A 20,168-nucleotide genomic window follows, 5' to 3' on the forward strand; every position below is an offset into this window, starting at 1 on the left:
GCTTTTTTCCCTTCTAGGAGTTTCATACTTGATATTCATGCATACCTTTAGCTTTTATGGATGTAATCTGATTGTTTCTAATAGGGAATAATGTAACTTCCAAGTTACATATCACCAGTGTTACACAAATATGATGCTTTTACCTACATCATTCCATCCAAATTCATGTTAAAATCCAAAAAACTATCTGGGACTTTTGAGGCTGCAGTGGTCATGGCTCTTTGTAGAGCAGATGCTCCATGCAATTACAAATAGGTGTACCTGCAGTGCTAGCAGTAACTGATGAACAACTACATGGATATGCCAGAACGTATTCGTTCTGTTTTGTTTTCAAGTGTTACTATCCAAATCTTCTTTGTTCTCATATGAAGCTGTGTTTTCTTATTCCACTTTGCATTACAACCCTAATTTGTAGACCAGAATTTTAAGTAGTATATACTAAGCCAAGATCTGTAGTCCCTGATGTCTTTAGGATGCATGGTTAAAGCTCTGCCTGAAGAGGTAGATTGTGAAGGACTTGGAGATATAAACAGAATTGGGGAACAGCCTGGGCTACATCAGATGTTAGAGGGGATTGAGAAAGCATCCAAGAAGGCCAGAGAAGGTTGAGTCTAAACATTGCATAGGAAAATTGAGATAAATCAGAAGAGGGAGGAAAGAGTATCAGATACAATAAGACCATTTAGCACTGGTGGCTACTCAAAACTTAGTTCAAAATCCAAATCCCAACATTTTCTGTCTGAGTGTGTAAGAACATTGCACTCACATTACTATGAATAATTCTCTAGCAGATGATGAGAAATACTTTTTTTCCCCAGAGAAAAATCATCTTTCTCTAGACAACTACAAATCAAAACAAGCTACCATGTAGTGCTCCGAACTTCTCATGGTTCCCACACTGGGCACCCAAATGTCTTAGAAACCTTATAGCACAAGGCTTTCCAGTGCTCCCAGTCCCTCATGGACTGTGGGAGGGAGGCAGGGAAGAGGAAGGTCTCTATAGCAATGGGGAGGATATACAGGTTTTCTCTCGGAGGCAAAGTCTCCCTCTGTCTCCTACCTTGTTGCACAAAGGATCCATACACAAACCACATGGAGTTGTAGAGGGTTGTGGAGGTCATGGATCCCATCTGAAGGCGCGGGGGGTTGAGCCAGTTCAAGAGGTAGACCAGTAGCCCTACTAACAGCACAGTGCCAGCTATGCATGCCCACAGTGAGAGGTCAAACGGTGCCAAGCAGGCAAACATGTCCACTGTCTTCTCCGCCTTTCGAAGCAGCACGCCCACTGAGTAGTCCATATAACGTGTTGTAAAGTCCACCACATTTTCCCTGTCGGGGGTGATGGTTAGGGCAGAGATCCCTATATCGGCTCTCTGAGGAAAGAGGGAGAGAGAACAACATGCATAAGTAGGAGCTACAGAAAAGATCTTTGTTCCTCTGTGCTTTATAGCAGCTAAACTTAGGGAGAAGCAGATGCCAAGGCCAACATCTTAAGCATTGTATGTGTGAACACAGAAATGTGACTAAAGCTTGAACAGAATAGCTGTACCACGTGCCTTAGTTTCTGTAAGAAAACCTCACTTGGTGGACTTGGGCACATTACCTCTCCAAGTTGTTATTTTCCAAGGAATCAAAATACTTCAAATACAGATAATAGCTGGAGGAAATATACTTCTGGTTATTTTTCTCAGCCTGGCTTACTGAAGCCATCATTGGGCAAAAGGCAGACCTTGTGCATAGCATTTCCAATCAGAGAAAATTAGCTGCCTGGCAGAGCCACATGATATCCAACATTTTGATGACATGATGATCACGACAAAGGGCCACTGCACTGGGGGCACTTGGAATTCTGAAAAACATAAATTTTGGCTGCAGAGTCCGAAGTGCAGAAAAGCAGATATTCCACACAGTTCCTTTACTATTAATTCCTCTATATCATTCTTTCTGCTAAGCAATTCCTCTCTATGCCAACCTGTCCTGCAGCTACCCCTTGGACTTGTTTTGTGCCATTTACATTTTTTTGTAATTTAAAGAACCCATTTCAGATGAGAAGAGGATGAATAACATTTCTTGATCTAATCATTGTATTTCACAGCATGTCTGGGTATTGGATCTCCAGAGGCACCAGGCACAACTACAGCAGGTGCTATTTTACTTTTCACAGGTACAATTAGAACTGCAGTGAAAACAAGAAAGGGCATTTAAAGTCGACACATTAACACCATTTAAAAAAGTCCAAATACTGAACAAAAATATTATAAATTCTAGATATTTTAATATGAAAGAGAGTACTTAAAATACTTTAAGCTGCTACTAGTTTGTAATCACTCTCTGTTCTGCCTAATGCAGCGTGTGGTCTTTTGGAAGGGGGTGAGGAGAGCTCAAAGGCTTGAAAGTGTGTCAAGTTTTATTAACTCTCTTGAATTTCTTCTTGCCCAAAGAAGGCCATAGAGATTACTAGCTATTTAGAAATGTGATGCGAAGTATTAAGTGGGAAGGTATGGCAGCTGAAACTGATCAGAATCAAATTTGCAAATCATCTGGGCTCTTTTAATATCACCTGCAAAACACTCTGCAGCCCATGGTACAAACATATTTTTAATCACAGTGCACTTAATACTTTGGTTTAAATTATGTTACTCTATATTAATTGTTCACTGACTTGAGAAAGTGGTGGAAGATAGCTGGAGGCCTGATGATTTGGACGAAAAAGTGTTTGAAAATATTGATTTGCTTAAAAGCCATAAATTATAGCTTCAGCTTTAATTTGTGAGTTAGATTCTCTACTGTCTTAAGTGAAGCTGTGTTGACGTGCACAGCTAAAAGCATGGCTTCATGAATTCACTTCATGTCCCTTCCTAGCAATTTTTTGTGAGTGATGACTTAACTGCCCTTTGCCCATGGGCAGCAGTAAACCCAGTCAGTAAGCCAAGTAAAAGTTTTTTCAGAATTGTCCATGGAAACATTCAGATCATCTAAGTCTCTATCCTCTGATTATAAAACTTCTGGTCAACGAGTGACTTGAGTGATTCACAGTATCTGCTAATGGTTAAGTCCTAGCTCCATCGAGCAAATTGCAAAGCAATCATCATTTGAACTGTTTTCTACAATTGTGAATATAAATATATTTTAAAAATAATTTAAAAATGTGAAAGTCCAATGCTCTATACCAATATTAGTCAAACAGGAAAATATGGTTATATTTAATGAATAGGGTTGTTTGGGGTTTTTTACCTGAATGTATATAAAAAAGTGAAATAGGAGTTCAGGGTTACAGGAGGACACATGAAAACAAGAAGTTCTAGACTTAGTCCCTGCTGTTTAACTTTAGCTGCGTTATTAATTATCAGCATGTTACTAAAATACTTCCCTACCACACTAGATTACCATGAGGTGCTAATTCAAGTTGTATTTGTAAGATATTTAAAGATTCTCCACTGAAAAGCAATATACTTAAGTAAAGATACTTTTACCAGATAATAATTACCGTAAGACTAAATGACTAATAGAATTTTTTGCTTTTTCCCCTCTTTTTAAAAAGATAAACATATTTCTCCATGAAATATGTTGAAGGGCATTGCATGAAAAAGCACAGTATGTCTTATTTGTGGAAATACTGCTTCTATTTTACATCTCTGGGGAGCAGACCCTCCAAATTCCCCAGCATTATGGTTCCACTCTGGTTATCAGCCAGGTATGACAGAGGAGCGACATTGTCCCAATGGAAATGTCGCATTTCCTTTGTCATACTGCAGCAGCAATTGTGATATAATTATGTCTTGTGATTAAAGAGTGGTAGTAAAGTAAAAAATAGAAAGGAGGGAGATAAGTCTTGACTTGTCAGTACTCCTGTGTTTAGCTGTTTACAAAAAAGTTACACTGAAATATGACAACTCATACTCTTAACTTACTAAATTGAATCATAAACATCAGTTTACCAGAAAACTGTATGTTTAACACAAAACCAAGCTTAAGCTTAACTTACTAGTTGATCTACCGATGGTGAGGATTCTTAATTACATACAGATTCTGTCGACTTGTATCAAAATTGGAAGATGAAAAAATTAAATGCTTGTCATTAACATGTCAAATTGGATCAGAGAAGACATCAGTTTGAATAAGTCAAGTTTCACTTAGTGCTTCTGAGATAGGAAGGCAAATGCATGCAATTATGTCAATATTTAGATGTAAAGCTGCCAATCTGCATTATAAACGTGTAAAACTGTCCACACACTAAGTTTTTGCAGTGCCAAAATCAACCAACAGTCTGCATCTTAGATGTCTGTTTAACACATTTCTGATGAATGAAACTGCGACTTCTGAAACTGACTGACTGAAAAAAGCAGCAGAGGGCATTATTTTTCTTTACGTGACCTGCTTAGAAATTTATATTCCTTAACAGCAGTTCTCCTGAGGTCATTGTAGAGCAACATTACCAGAACCAGAAAATCCAAAACAAATGACCAAATGGGTCTGACAGCATTGTTACTGGTGTCACAGAACCAGCTCTTCAGCAAAGCCTAGAAATCCCTGAAACGCCCCTATGCTATTGCTTAAGCAAGCACATCTTGTACACATAGAAAGCAATCTTATGATGATTCCTGTGGTTCATGATCAAGAACAAGGAAACTAAAGGAATCTACTTTAAATTGCTCCTGTGAGGCTTTTAATTTTATCCATTTTCAATGTCAGATTAAGTTTCAACAAATGCTGGAAGTAATAAACCACAGTCTCACATGTTATACAGTTATTAATATGGACATGCAAAAATTAATCAGAGAGACATTTTTGCTCAAGTTAACACATACACATCCAAATAATTCTCCTTTTACTCAGCTATTATTTTTTCCTTCTCACTTTGTCCTCCCTGTATGCTTTCTCCCTTCCTATGCTACTCCCCTTAGGAAGATGGATTAAAAAAAGAGCCTCATAAAAGGCTTCTACTTGGCTTGCAGTTTCTCTTAGAAATGCTTAGGCATGTATTTAGTTTTCCTTTTCTGATGGACCTGAGTGGAATCAGGCAGTTTTCCCTACACTATTTGCTTCCTGATGGCTCCTCACTGAAAAAAAATCCTAGCAATCAAGGTAGCATGGTGAAATGTGGGAAATAATGGTTGATGGATGTGAGTATCACCAGGAATTCCAGAGCCATGCTGGAAAGCCTGCTGTCCTCTCCCAGAAGTGGCATTAGCCAGTTCTCTTGCCTGTCACACAGGCTCATCCCTCTGGTAACGTGGACTTGAGGGCAACTAAAGTTGTGCTGTGGAAGGACACCGATAACTAATAGCAGAAGAAAGATTTGCAGTAAAGCGCTGCTCCCCTGACATGGTTTTAGCCTCTCCACAGAAAGCTGCTGTGCTCTCAACTAATCCTGTTTGTGAGCTGAAGCTCTGGGGGATGCACTGGAAGCCCCAATCACTTGACAGGTCAGGGGCAAGAGAACTACATGCTTCTCTCAAAGAGCATTTTTCCTCCATAGACCTTCTGGTTCAGGTGTTCAGAAAACAGAAAGCTTTCCATAGCATGGTTACATTCAGTTTACTTTGACAGGAGGTGGTGTATGGAGCAAGAATGTACCTAACATAGGTCTTGACAATCAAAGGAGGGGAGGCTTGAATCAATTTCCAAATTCAAATTAAAGACCAGTTGCTTTGATCTGCTGATTCCAGCTCCTATTTTAGCAGCCAACAGGGACTTTGTCTTCAAAGCTGGAACAGAGTGAACTTGGCATAATGTCACATCCATGAGGCCAGCTGTGGACCTAGGGCATGTACTTGGCACCGCAAGGCTTCTGCCCTGCACTGCAGCTCAAGCAGGGCTGCTGCAAACAAGAGCAGCCCGGGACTGCTCTCACTGATACCAGGACCTGCATCAGAGCCTGCTGCATGCTGAATCAGATTAACGCAAACAGCATGTATTGATCTTGAACACAGAAATTACGTGCTTGCTACAGCAACTGCCATTTCATATGGCACATCTTCTGTAGTGGCCACAGACATCCTTCTCAATGGGATGCACTCAAAAAGAGAAGGCAGCTATTTTCCATTACCCTTGAGTGGAACTTGTCTTTTACAGAAATACATCATTCCCAACTCATTTCTGGCTCAAGCACTAACAGGCAAAGAGCATTCCCTCTGTTTCTGGATTTCCTCCACATGTTGGCAAGACTATCATGTGAGACTTGTTGGGAAAACAAGGAAACACTCTGTTTTAAACAGGTTAGACCTTTAATTTGAAACTATTCTCTGCTCCTTTGCTTCCCCTCACAAAGTTGCCAAGCAGATAGATATTTGAGTTCTGGGAGCAGAACTCAGTTCACAGTAAATAAGAAAGCAGACTTTCAAGAACAGCTTGCACTTGGTAAGGGGTAGATATACACTGGCTGCTCGCCCAGAGGTTCTCTTTGGCCTTAAGAGGGACAGAGAGGGGGAAAGAAGGACACAGTGAACCTTTACTGTTAATTATATAAGGGTCAAGGGAGATAAAAAATTATACATTGCAATAGTATTGGGAAAACAAGTTTTTTGAATTCCAAATGCAGTTCCACTAACCCTTCATACTTTTGTAACTGTACAGAAAGATTTCATATCCATTAAGGCTCATTTACAGCAAAATTGCAGCAGACTGGTAAATCTGTTCCGCTCATGACATCTACCTACAGATCTAGGTGGTTACTATCTTAAGCATGTTATTAGAATTATATGAGTCCCTGCCTACTAAGGGGACAAGAATGCCATACATCTTTTTCAGTGAACCATTTGATTTCAGTTGTTATGAGTTCTGCCTTATGAATCACTCATTTCAAACAAATAAAAAATGTTCCAGGCCCACTTCCATCTCCAAAGCCATCTAGGACTAAGACCCCGCCAACTCGTGTTACACAGCGGCCTACTGAGTCCTTTGCTGAGTACTGTAGAGAGTAGGGCATACAATAACATCAGATTTAAGGAGCAGAAAAAATGGTAAAAATAAATCAATAGGCCATTGTGGTGTTACCTCTCATTATTAGATGAGGGATTTTTAGTTGTTAGAGTTTGGAAGATGGAGGAGAATACACTTTTCTAAGTGGCTCCAGCTTACCATCTATGATCACAGTGTTCCACCTTGCAGCTTTGTAAGGCCATACGGAGATGGGAAAGGAAGTTTATTACTACAGTCTAGATGTATGAACTGTGCCACAGGTATGGCATGTGTGGTTGTTTCCTATTCCAACAGGTTTCCTACTGCTCAGGAAGGCAGAATAGGTTAAACCTATCACTAATATTTTTCCCCATGGGGATAATTTTTTCATTTTTTGATTATTCCCCCCCCCTTTATTGCAAGACTTGTTTTCCAGCATTTTGCTAACTTTTAGCTGAAGTATTTAATAATTAGGTCCTGTATCTGACTGCACTGCTCCTTATTCTTTGCTGTGATTACCAATTAAATTCCACCTGCAGATTTGGAAAAACATTTCAATAAACAACCAGTAAGTTATTTACATGAATATCTGCTGCAGTTATTTAAGGAAAAACAACAAATGTAGGTCTCTAGCTGTAAAAGCTGCCTCTACGGGTTAACTAAAACCAAATAAAATATATATGTTCATGGCACAAATGAGACATCAGCAGAATAGAGTCTGCATAGCCCTTTCTCAGTGGGAGAAACTGCAAGCAGATAAGATGTGAAGAGTGGAAAAAAAAAGAAAAATATGGTACATTTATTTGGTTTAATTTATTTATGAAACAATATTGAACATTTAATGTAAAATTAAGTAGACTAAATGGTTTATTAATTACAGAATAGAGAATATACTACTCTTGATTCACACATCTACATAATGTAAGTGTTATTATATATCAATAAAACATTTTCTGTTGATTATATACTTCATGTATTCATCACACCAACATTTTTCTAAGTGGTATACATTATTTATGTAATGTATCACTAATTACTGCAACACCAATTTTTCCTCTTTCGAACAGCCTCTTCAACTCATTTTTGTCGGGTCTTGCCAAATTAATTAGGATGCTGTGCATCCCATTATTTGTCTGTATTCAGATTTGATACTCTTGTACTTTGGTTGGAAAAAAGAGATTGCCCTGCTTCTTAAATAGTTTTTTCTTTACCACTCCATGCACCTGGGCATACTATCAAATGCTGGTGACACACAATGAACAAAGTGCTATCAATGGCTCATTAAAAAAGGTTACTGGCTAATATAAACATAATATACCACGTATTATTTAGCTTTATCACATGACCTTATTTGGTAAGTTATTAATAACCTTACCTTAAATACCAGTTCTCCTATCAGGCCGTTCCACGACCCATCATCTTGAGGACTCCCATACTTGTGATCTGGTGCAACATAAATTTCGTATTTAAAGCCGAGGTAAGTAGCCAAGGCTTCCAACACGTCTATTGAGAAGCCCTGATACTTCTTTGGTTTTCCCAGAACATTTTCAGACACCATGACAAAAGGCTCTTCCTAAACAGAAAATAAAGGAGGCAACTGTTAGTAAAGCAATTACACACCACATTTGGGTGTTGTTTTTTTTAAAAGCAAAGGAGGAACTATTTAAATACTGTTTATACAAAACTTTCCTACAATGCATTGTTAGTGGTGCCTCTTGCATTCTGCAAAATGATAATTTGTTATGTATTTACTTCAACAGAGGAATTTGACTCTCTATTATGTATTTCAGAAGTAAATCTTCTGTTGTAATATTACAACTGAAATGCTTTTCAGTAATGCCTTCTGACCACACTTATGCTTGGTAGGGCAGACATATGTCTGTCTATACAGAGGATTCTACATTGCTCCAGTTTCCACTGGCTGGGCAGACACTCTATCTGACAAACAAAACTACTAATTCATGCTGTAAGGAATGAAAAACATGGCAAAATAAGACGTACCGCAGAAACATGCATTCCTCTTGTCCTTCTATTCTAATCTGAATCTGAATATAAGCTCGCTGATTTTAAATAGTTCTATCCAAAGAGCATTGATTTAATTAGTTTAGGGAAATCAATTATGGGACTTAAGTTTGTCTATAAGAATGATTGGTGAATATTCATCAAAAGTATGACCATAATAAAGGATACAAATAGACGCTGAAAGTTGGAATTGGTTGGTAAGATTTCCAAACAATATGCTTTGCTTTTCCTTATCCCCAAGATCTGTAATTGTTTTCTCTATTTTTTTAAAAATCATATTTCTAATAACATTTTCTGAAAGAAATAAATTTTTTGGCTAACTTTAATTTCTTTTTTCCCCTCTCTATTATTCTTCCCGTTGAGTATTTAATTTCTAGACATTCTCCTTCACACAAGCACAAAAAGAGATCATATTTCTGAGCACAAAAAATATATATTAGCCATAGATGAATCTCACTTATGTTTGTTCTTTATTTTCTCTGAGAACATCTGTCTCATCTACCTAAGTAGAGCAAAAGTATCAAATCCCCCCAAAAAGCATGAGGGCACTGTAACACTTACAGCGTTTTGGTTTGCCCTTTTTTTTTTTTTTTAAAATATTCTGTATTTCTTCCTTTTAATTCTTTACATGGTGCTGTAATTTAGTATGAGTTTATCAGGAACTTCTATTCTGAGGCGCAAAAAGTTAGTTCTGGCTTGTCATGGCCATGACAAGTACATGAAACCACTTCCTGATCACTTCCTCCTACTCTGCATAACCCACAAGCACACAGAAGAAAACAGAATTGATTTTCTGTAGTATTTGTGACCCAAACTTTAATTGTAACTCCAGAGGCATTTTTGTTTGTGTTTAAATAATTTTTTTCTTTGTTATTCTACTACTCATCTCTGTCAATGACTTTGAAGCCAAAGTACTTTCCACAAATTTTTCACTAATACTTCACTAAATATTTTTAGTTTGTTAGTGTGTCACTCTATATGAACAGGTATCACTGAACTGCAGGCAAGATGTTCTCGGAATAAGAAAGCATCATTTGTAAATGCTTGAGTTAACATTCATGAGGATAGCCACATGCTGAGGATGCCACCAAAGAAGCAAGGATGCAACCAGACTGCACTGGCAGGATGTTCTTTTCTGACTGCAGGAAATCCAGAAAAAAAAACCCCAACCCCCCAAAACAAAAACAAAACCCCAAACCAACCAACCAACCAAACAAAAAAACCCACATAAAAAGAAAGAAGGGTTTACTGTCTCAAGTTATTATTTCTCACTTGTCAGATAGAATTTCTTTCTTCCAAATTATCCAAGATCAGCCAAATGGAATAAAAATGGAGGACAGCAAGTGCAAGTGAATTTTTAAAGTAGTTTTCCAGTTCCTGGGTCCAAGAACATTGAAGGAATTGAGACTAAGTTGATGAAAGCCTCTCCTAAATGAAAACACAGAGTGAATTCAGCTTTGCTGATCACTTGGATGAGAGATTCCCTACATACAGACTCAAAACTACTGGAAAAAAATGTTTCCACAAGAAAATAAATATTGCAATTTACCGATCTAAGCACACTATGCACAAAATTCTAAAGATCTATGTATACAAAGGGTGTTTTAGAAGTTGATAATTTTCATATTAGAAAGGATTTATTCTTATCACTTCTAGGTTATTAGAAAATAGTTTCTCATAAACTGAATTTTATTCTGTTAGTTAAAAAGCAATTACTAATTGTACTGATTTAAAACACTGTTTAAAATGCAGTTTGTCACAACTAATTTCAGTCTTTTATTAAGCTGTGTAATATTGTTTGCTGTTGAGAGATTTACCAAAAAAACCAATGACCAGTGTGCTATATATTTAATGAAATATAAATAGTCAAACAGCTTTATGCAAAGCAACTAACACTTCCCAATTTCTGTTGAAGCCTGGAGCAGCAAAATATTTAATTCTATTCCAAACAAAACAAATCTATTGCTATGGTTTTTTTTGTAATTGTTTACATTTCTCATAAGGCATTGAAAGAAGACAAAGGTATTTATCTTGACACTCCCCCCCCCCCAAAAAAATGCTGCAGGCTGAAACTTTGCCAGTTGCCCTTTTGTACACTGAGAGGGTGTTATGGGAGCCCCTATGGAAAGACATATACATCGCTACAGTACTGATGCTAAAATGATTGTCTCTATCTTTGAGAAAGCAGATCTTGTAGAAAGAAAATACATGAAAGAAAACCAGCCAATACATTTCTCACCTACTGAACAGAAAAATGCTGAGAAAAAACAAATAAGCTTGTAGAAAGTAGGTGTCAAAACCCGACAAGCTAACTGATGAGTTTGGAGGTGGTAAAATACACCTGGATGATGAAGCTTCCATTCGACCCCAATAAATTCAAGAAAATCCTGATACACTTTCTCTCCAAAGCAAGTGGTAATTCAGACTATATAAGCAGGTCTTTCTCAGAGAAGCTCTAGAATTGCCATCTTTGGAGATACTCAAAACTCACCTGGACACAGTCCTGAACAACCTGCTCTAACATTAACCCTGCTTCACACAGATGCCATCCAAGGGTCCCTTCAAACCTAAATTGTGCTAGGATACAGTGAAGTGATCCAAGGAAGGCCACTGTTCCTGCTTCTCCTTTTCTTCCATTTTTGGAGACACCTCTCTAGGGGACTGATGCGCCTCTGTGGGGCAAGAGCGGACTTCACAGCCTGTAAAGTCAGGGAAGTCTGGAAAAGCAAAGAAGTCACAACACGCATGACCGAGGAGGAAAAAAAAAGGAAATTAATGGATTGCTCCCCCTTAATGTCTTGGTTTTGCAAGATGGATAATCTGCCTCACTGGACCCTATAGCCATCAGGTAGGGAATGGCTTTGCATCCAACCTCAATGGAGATCCGTTAAGAGAGGAGCTACTTTCCTTCTACTTTACCCCCAGTGTGCCTCCTTGTCAACTGAATGCAGCACTACTAAGCCTGTGATAAGGGCTCCTTCTCAAAATAGCTCCACAGTTATCGCTGTCTGGTTTCTTCTTGGGATCCAAGCTGTGCTGCCCTGATACAGAGGAGGATGGGTTTAAGATTCGATGTGGATCAAAGGATTTTACACAGTGCTGTGGGTTAACCCTGGTAGATAGCTAAGCACCACACAGCCAATACTACCTGCAGCAAAATGAAAGTCAGCAGCAAACAGGTAAAGTTTATATTGGGTGAAGCTGTGCATATTGCTTTTTACAGCTGTAAGAAGGCAAAGTCTGGTTCCAGATATGATTACCCCCTGAGCAAGAGAAGCTGCAAAATGCTAGCACACTAGCACATCTTAGGAAGGCTAAAGGCAGACTCAAGATTAAGGCAACATGGCATAAAAAAAGGAAATTTTTGAAAAAGATGACGTGATAGTACAAGTATGTTGGAGAAGCAGCTCACAAAAACACTTGTCTCCATTCATTTACCTATTATCACTAGGTTTCTAAAAGTTGTTAAGGAAGAAGCTACACCTTAAGACTGACATAGGTTAACAGCATGCTACATATTAAGACTGGCAGAAATTAACATCTTCCTCCCACCAGAGCAACTAGCTACCTTCTTATGCAATAGCTCTGCTGATTCTTGGTTCCTTCATTAAAGTAATTCTACTACTCAGCCATCACAAATCTACTCAATTTTTGTCAGATGAGTTGATCTAATTGCCAGATAAATGCCAGCCAGGACAAGCACTGGAGTAAGACTGTAGAAGGAGAAGGGAGGGAAGTACCAAGAATGTGCCCTTTATGGTACCGGGGAATGGTTAAGCATCTCGGACTATCTTACCCAAACCTATTTTCAGATGTTCAACACAATATTATTTGAGCACATTTCACAAATTAAGGTTTCTCACTGAAATGGTTGAGTAAGAAGACTTACCATCACCACTTTCCACATGCAGAACTGAAATGCACAGATTTCATGAGTTGTACAGCTGAGAAGTGAATCCAAGTGTGTTGGGTCAGGGACAAATGCCTTAACCACAGACTGTTTTCCCTCTATCTTATTTTAATGCTTTAAAACATTTGTACTTACATAAGTATCTGTATTCTGGCAAATCATGAGTGTAAGAGCAGGAAAACCAATAGTAGAAAGCAAGCATTAGATGAGAACAATGGACAGTGCGGTCCAAAAATGAGATGTCTAGACCCAGGGAGAGAAGAGTCTTACTCTTGAAAGGACTGCTTGCTGGTGTAAAACTGCAAGTGGACAACAGCGACTGTAACAGCCCTAGTCCAGGGAGAACTGAGCAGGGCAATATAAGCACAAAAAGGAATGTGACACATCCGAAACCCAGCCCCCAACCCCTGCCCTGAATTTTACACAGTGGGAAGTAGGGGGTAGAGAATTTATTTTGTTTTATTTTAAACATATCAGTGGAAATCAGAAGTTGATAGTACAGAGCATGGAGCAGTCTAGATTCAAGATTAGTAGAAAGAAATGCTGCACTTTATTGCTTTTTTCAACAAGATAAATGGCGATCAGTTTTGCCTATTCAGGACTTAGGTTCTGGTGCACATAAAAATGAAGTAACAGAAGGTTTTATAAGTGCTTCAAGAGTCTACAATTAAAAGTACAAACTATGGTTTTTATTTACTCTGGTGAAATTCTTAGGCACGTGCAATAATTTTGATGTAACAGTTGGACTGAAGTAATATTTTTATATCCTTTACTAGACCACTTAATAAAATTAAAAAGAAGAAAGAAGAGAAAAGCTTTTGGGCAGAGAAGACCTTCACATTTGAAAAGAGAAGGAGCAATACTCGAGCTAAATAGCAGAAAAGAACAATTATTCTGAGTTTAACTTGGTTATGTTAATTAATTAGTCAATCAAAGAGAAACATTGGTTTGTAACTGTGCTACAGGGGTGGATGATAAAGTCAAGCAATAAATTCAAGCCTTAGAGGAGGCAGGGAGGGAGAGCAAGAGAATGATTGCTTGTGAAGTGTTCAGGGACAATTTACATGTAGGGAGAAAGTACATCGCTAAACCCCGAGACTCTATTTGGGGTGATTTTTACCAGCCAGTACAATAGTGACTTTAAATTCCAAGCTTTGATAGTCATCTTCTAGCTCTTCAATGAAAATCAGGTTTTGGAGGTTCTGGTATTTATGTATAGATTCTCTCTTTTTGGACAAATTACAGAAAAGTCTCTTGAAAGAACAGAAAAAGCACCATTCAAATCTTCAACACAGCACTCTAAATAAGGGGAAGAAAAAGTTGCATTTGGTGGCCTATTTACAATGAAGTGGTGGTCTCAGTGCAGCTGTTAATGACTTTACATGCACACCACATCATCAGGAGATCACTGAATGGGCAACGAGGCAGATTTTCTTTGTAATTACAAGGGTGGATTCTGTGGCTTTAAGCTGAGAATTATTTCAGGATAGAAACTATATGGAGCCATGATACACTGCTCTGCTGCGCTCATTTATGAGAGTCTTATGCTTGCTCTAAAGATAAAAAATGCTAAAAAAAATTGCTAAGACATACTTTATAAACAGAAAACCAAAAGCAAACCAGAATGTTAGGGTTTATTCTCCTGCTCAGCTGAATCCTCTTTTCCCCTTAGCATGGGCAGAGAAACTTCCTAGCCAGGAGGCTATACAGAAATTATTAAGTAAACAAAAAGTTATTGGCTTCTGAGATCAGAGAAACTGATCACTGCTGAGATTTACAACACATACTGGGGCTCGACTCTAAAACTACAGATGGATGGCCTTATGTGCTTCTATTACGTTTGGAAGAGAGTTTTGAAATTAGGTAATTATATGGGTGGTTAGAATTCATAAAGCGTATGAAAATGACCTCTGCGTCTACTCATCAGAAATTTCTGAACACACTGGAATATAATACTTTAATATTGACACTCTGTATTCATTAAATGGGACTCTGTATTCATTAAATCTTCCTTTCTTCTCTACTGAAAGTAGAAAGAGGGAAAAACAGGAGCAAGATATGAAGCTCAGTTGTGGGCAAGACTGTCAACCTGTGCTCGGCGCTGACTTTAGAAACAGGGGACAGGCACATTCAATGCCCAAGCACAGCCTCGGCAATCACTTGAAGCAAATATTCACTGTGACACTTTAAAAATCCCATCACGTGCAAATGCTAAGAAACTGCTCCCCAAACTGAAATTCACTGTCATTGCTGGATCTCTCAACATCCTTCCAATGGCTGCGGGCTGACCAAGCACAGCCATTATAACTGACAAGAAGCACTAAGTCTCATAAACCATAACCAAAACATTTTCAAGCACAGGATGCTATTGTCTTGTTGTTAGGCATAAATATTTTTTTCTTGACTCATAAGATAATGAAACACCCAATTTTATATGTTAGTAATTTTGCATTTCTTTCCCCAAAAGATTTCAGTGAAATATGCAGTCCCAAATACTTAATTTCATCAAGTGCTTTATTGACCACCATTTGGCAGATTTTATTTGGCTAGGAACAGCACAGCAGCTTGTTATTTTTAATTGAACAGCAATGTACATTACTTTATGTTAGAATCAATGACCAAAATTTAATTGAAACATTTCATTCTTTCATTACAGAAATTCTCCCACTAGCAACGGTTATAAAAGTTGCTGCAAAACATAACACAATCCCCACCCCTTAATAACACTAAAACAAAGATGTAGGTTTCAAACCTACAGAATCTTGGATAATTAAGGTATTATACTCATTCAATATCCTATTATGCCAACGGGCTGTGTAACAGTATTGGCATTGAAAACCACTGTTCTTGGATCCTGTGCTTTTCAAATAGACTGATTAGAAAGTCAGTTGTACTAACAGAAAAGTCTCCTTACCTGCAGCGAGAAGCTAGTTCATGTCCCAGAAGCTGAATTCAATATTAAAGGAAGGGGATTTTACATTTGGCCTTTGTTTACCACTCTCCTTATGCATGTGCTTAGTCTCTCACTTTTTTTAATGACAGTTTTAATGTCATCTTCAACAAGACATGAGTTTGTGCTTTCAGTTACAGTACTTCAAACGATTTTTTTTTCACCTGAATGAACTGGTGGCTTCTGGATTTATTATGCTATTTAGTTTAGTGCTACTTAGAAGAAACAAACAAAAAAATGTTAGCGCCCCTCCCCAATACCTCCCATGGCCCTGCAATGGGACTAAGGCTTCTTTCAAAGCAATCTATGGCAATGGTCTATTAGGATGCAGCCAAGCTTTGTGTATTGATTTTAATTCACAATAACTTAATGCACCTAATAGCTCTTTCTGAACCATTATAGTTATATGATAGGAATATGGATTGAGATTGGAATCGACTGGAGTGTTTTAGAGTATGTCTAAACAGCGCAGTGTTAGCTTTAATGTAGCTAGCTCAGATACTGGAATTAACAAAAGTGTAGTATGGGTATATTAACCTGCTGGGAGCTGCATTATGCTTCTTCCAGCAGCCATGCAAGAGCTCCTATTCATCATGAATTCATATAATACTTCATGACATTGCACTGTCATGCAGTTCACCTCCTTTTCTATCTTGCATAGTATGGAAGGATAATTACAATCAGAGTAAAAACCTCTTTCTGTTTAAAAGCCAAATTTCCTGTGTGCTCTGTGAACTATATGAATCGCCCTAGAATGCAAATACGCCCACAGAGCAGATAGGTACGTGTGTGAGAAGATAAGAGCTAAGGAGCCTTGAGAGGTAGCCCTTGACATACAGATGAGTTAAGTTGGTCCTACCAGGTTTTGCATTGCACCTACTTTGCTGTCAAACTGTGGCCCCAGCCAGGTCCCAAAACATTTTAATTCCTTGATATTCACCTCATCTAGCATATAGCACCTGCTACTTTAGAAAAATGGATTGGAAATATTAATTGAAAACAAAAGGGGCTGGGTTTCCCAGCAGGCTCTGAGATTAAAGCTTGTAAAACAAACCACCACACTAGTCCAAATGGCTCCTGTCCCCATTTTCTGTTTAGTAAGTTAACCCTAAACAGGGCTGGCAACCCCCGGGAGAGAAGCAGGGCAGATGGATGAGGGCAGGAGGCACTTTAGGAACCTTATTTTCTTCCATCCCTGTTTATGGGTCATTGTTCTTAGTCACCAAGAAAGAAATGCACAAATTCCACTCCCCTCTGCTTTGTTACTTTAATACTGCCACTTTCTCTGCAATGATAAAACAAACTTTTTAGTAGGGCCTGTTGCGATAGGACAAGGGGTAATGACTTTAAACTAAAAGAGGGTAAATTCAGACCAGGTATAAGGAAGAAATTTTTTACAATGAGGGTGGTGAAACACTGGAACAGGTTGCCCAGAGAAGTGGTAGATGCCCCAGATGACCCTGGAAACATTCAAGGTGAGGTTGCACGGGGCTCTGAGCAACCTGACCTAGTTGGAGATGTCCCTGCTCATTGCAGGGCAGGTTGGACTAGATGACCTTTAAAGGTCCCTTCCAACCCAAACTATTCTATGATGCTATGACTCTAGTCTATATTAAGGATTCAATTTTTTTATTAAGCACCCAAGTATATTAAATACATTGATGTGCATGTAACGATGGCATGCTGTCTGCATATACAGAGAGGAGTAGTAGTGTTGAAATATGTCCAATATAATGGCAGAGATAAGGTTACAGAAGTCTGGAAGGGATTAGCATCCCAGCTGACTAGCAGTGTAGAAAGTTTGGGCTTAATTCAGTGTATGGCACGAACATGTATTCTGGAAGTTTGTGCCTGTGCAGTAAGCTAGGACCTGTTCAGTCAGTGCCAGAAGGCACCAGAGCTTAAGGAGCAACTTTTATATGCTAATAGCTCCTGAAGTGCTGAATGGGAGCACAAGCTAGAAAAATAGTAGGTGCTATTTGCTATGCAGGGTAAGTAAGGAGAAAAGGTGAAGAGGGAGAAAGACACGTATCAAGTCTTCTGAATGTTCGTAATAATTATAAGTGCCACATAATGCAATTATTACCAACTTTCAGCCTTGAAGTTTCTACCTGCTTGAGATCATAAGCTAAAAACTAGGGAACTTCACTGTGGAGCTAGTATTTCCCAGTACTGTCTCTTTGCTTTCTAACAATACCTGGCTCAGCTGAAGCCTAGATGTCTTCCCTTATTTTCAGAAATTAAAGTGTCTATGTGAAGAGCATGAGATAACATAATCAGGCTTAGAACTGCAATAAAAGCGCCTGTTTCTTACAGTTAAATTGTTTCTAACCAGTACCTTCAAAGATGAAATCTTTACTTAAGAAGAAGTATAAAATGCATTTTATAGAGTCTGGGAATAACAGCACTATTGCATTTCCTGCATACTCGATATTTAAAAATACCTAAATTACAAATAATTCTGACTAAAGTTTCTGAGCAGAGTTACAATACAAACTGCTCCTGCAAACCCCTCTCTTTAGTTTGTAATTCTCTATACATGTTACTATGTTCTTTTATTCCAGTAATACCAACCTATTTTCTTTTATTTGCCTAGAAATAGATACGGTTTGATGGAAATGCAAGCTAGAAAGAATCTCTAAAACCTTCTCTGCTTTCTCTGACTCAGGATAAAACTACCTAGACCAAGCAAAACAAACATGAACCTACTCTTCCTAGACAGACCTCTGACAAAGTAGAGTCCACAGCCTTCTTAGAACTGAATGACTAAGTACTCTTAGCATTAGAAAGTGTATTAGGAGCTCTGAGAGCTACACTTAAGTTGTGATGAGAAGTATTTGCTGTAACTATTAATAGTTTGCTTACTCTTAGAAACACTGAGAAAAACTTTTGATCAACCAAAGAGCAATTAAGTTCCATTTTTAATTTTAAAGATATGATAACTCTTTAGGAGACTAAAAAGCGATTCATATTGCCAGCATATATCCCAAGCCATTTAAAAAAATCCTCCTTATATTAGAAATAAGCAACTATTATTAAAACCTGTAAAAGTGAATAATTTTTTTTAATGTCAAAATTTCAGTTTCAATAAACGCTTGTCCACAATCATGCCCTGAAATCTGAATTCAAGTTTACAAATTGAAAAATCTGCCCCATGAAAAGTTATTCCAACACCAATTGACTTTTCCACAGGTGAAAGTCAGTCTTGTCACACATATCTCATACTGAATGACAGCTTTCAGTCAACAACCAGGAAAACTATGAAGAATAGTAAATAGCAAGCCTAATCCTGTCATGCATCATTGCTCCTGATGATTTAATTCATTTACCAATGAAATGAACACCTCTACCACTGTTGCTATAATTTACCACCATTTCACTGAACATTTTTCTTGATATGTTTGTCTATAAAAGATCCATTCTTTCCAACTTTCTTTCAAAGACAGACATAGGCAGCAAAAAGGAAGAGAAATCAAGACACAGGGATTTGTTGCTGTCTAGGAAATTTTGCATTCTTTACAACTAGCAATGGAATATTCTAAACCTTTGAGTATTTTTGTAATATTTTAACTACAGCACACATGGTATATACTAAATACATTACTGAGTTATAGTATATGGCGATTTTATGACAGACTCCAGATAGAATAAACTACATCACTCACAGCTTTTCTGCCATTCAAACTTAGGTGCATAAATAGCCATCAAAGAAGGATTTATCCCTTACAGATAAAAGAGTAAAATATGTTTGCTCAAAAGACAAATACTACAAGTGATGAAGACAGTCAAGTAATGTTTCTTAACCTTACCACTTCCTAGGATATTTCTGCTGCCACAGGAAATTCACTATGGTGCACTATAGTCCAACATGCTGATATTGTTGAAACACAGAGCAATATATAATTTAGTATAATATATGCCTTAAATAAAATTGTAGGCACTGATGCATAGAAGGTGTTGCCTGACAGAATGAAGAAGGATTCACAGAAGTGCACACCATTCAATTCTGGAGGTGGGAAAAGGGATCAGGACTACATGAGAAAAGTGAGCACCAAAAAAATGGGAGAAAATGAAAGAGGCATTATCTATGACACTATTCTGATTGTACACTATTATAAAATACTTATTCAGTATTTCCTGAGGTATCCCAAATGTAACCAACCTTGTTGCAGTTAATCTTTATTTTAGTCAGTCACTGATGTTTTTGTCCTGCCATTGTTTTTAACCTTTATCACTTCTGACTGTTTGCTCCTTTGTGTATTGCTTAAAATGTCTTACGCCTTTGCTTTTTCCTCTCACTCTGAAACCTGCTCCAGCTTCTTGGAAAGGACTTTTTTTACTTTGTTTAAACCAGTGTTGGAAGTCAAATCCCAAAGATAGTCTCAG

The 20,168-nt window shown here is 38.0% G+C and overlaps 1 protein-coding gene across 2 annotated transcripts in view; it reads right to left on the reverse strand.

The window, feature by feature from the left end:
* The window catches only part of GRID2 (glutamate ionotropic receptor delta type subunit 2), a 737,357-nt gene that overhangs the window by 131,292 nt on the left and 585,897 nt on the right, over window positions 1–20,168 (reverse strand). For both annotated transcript variants that reach the window (XR_011324830.1, XM_069784511.1), the window contains exons 10-11: window positions 8,276–8,473; window positions 1,061–1,373 (exon numbers count right to left, since the gene is read on the reverse strand). Coding sequence is in view for 1 of the 2 variants with exons in the window: in XM_069784511.1 (XP_069640612.1) it covers window positions 1,061–1,373; window positions 8,276–8,473 (511 nt within the window). In the remaining variant the exon portion in view is untranslated. The remainder of the gene's footprint in view (window positions 1–1,060; window positions 1,374–8,275; window positions 8,474–20,168) is intronic.

The sequence above is a fragment of the Haliaeetus albicilla genome, chromosome 1 (assembly GCF_947461875.1).
Source record: "Haliaeetus albicilla chromosome 1, bHalAlb1.1, whole genome shotgun sequence".
In the NCBI taxonomy this organism is placed as follows: domain Eukaryota; kingdom Metazoa; phylum Chordata; class Aves; order Accipitriformes; family Accipitridae; genus Haliaeetus; species Haliaeetus albicilla.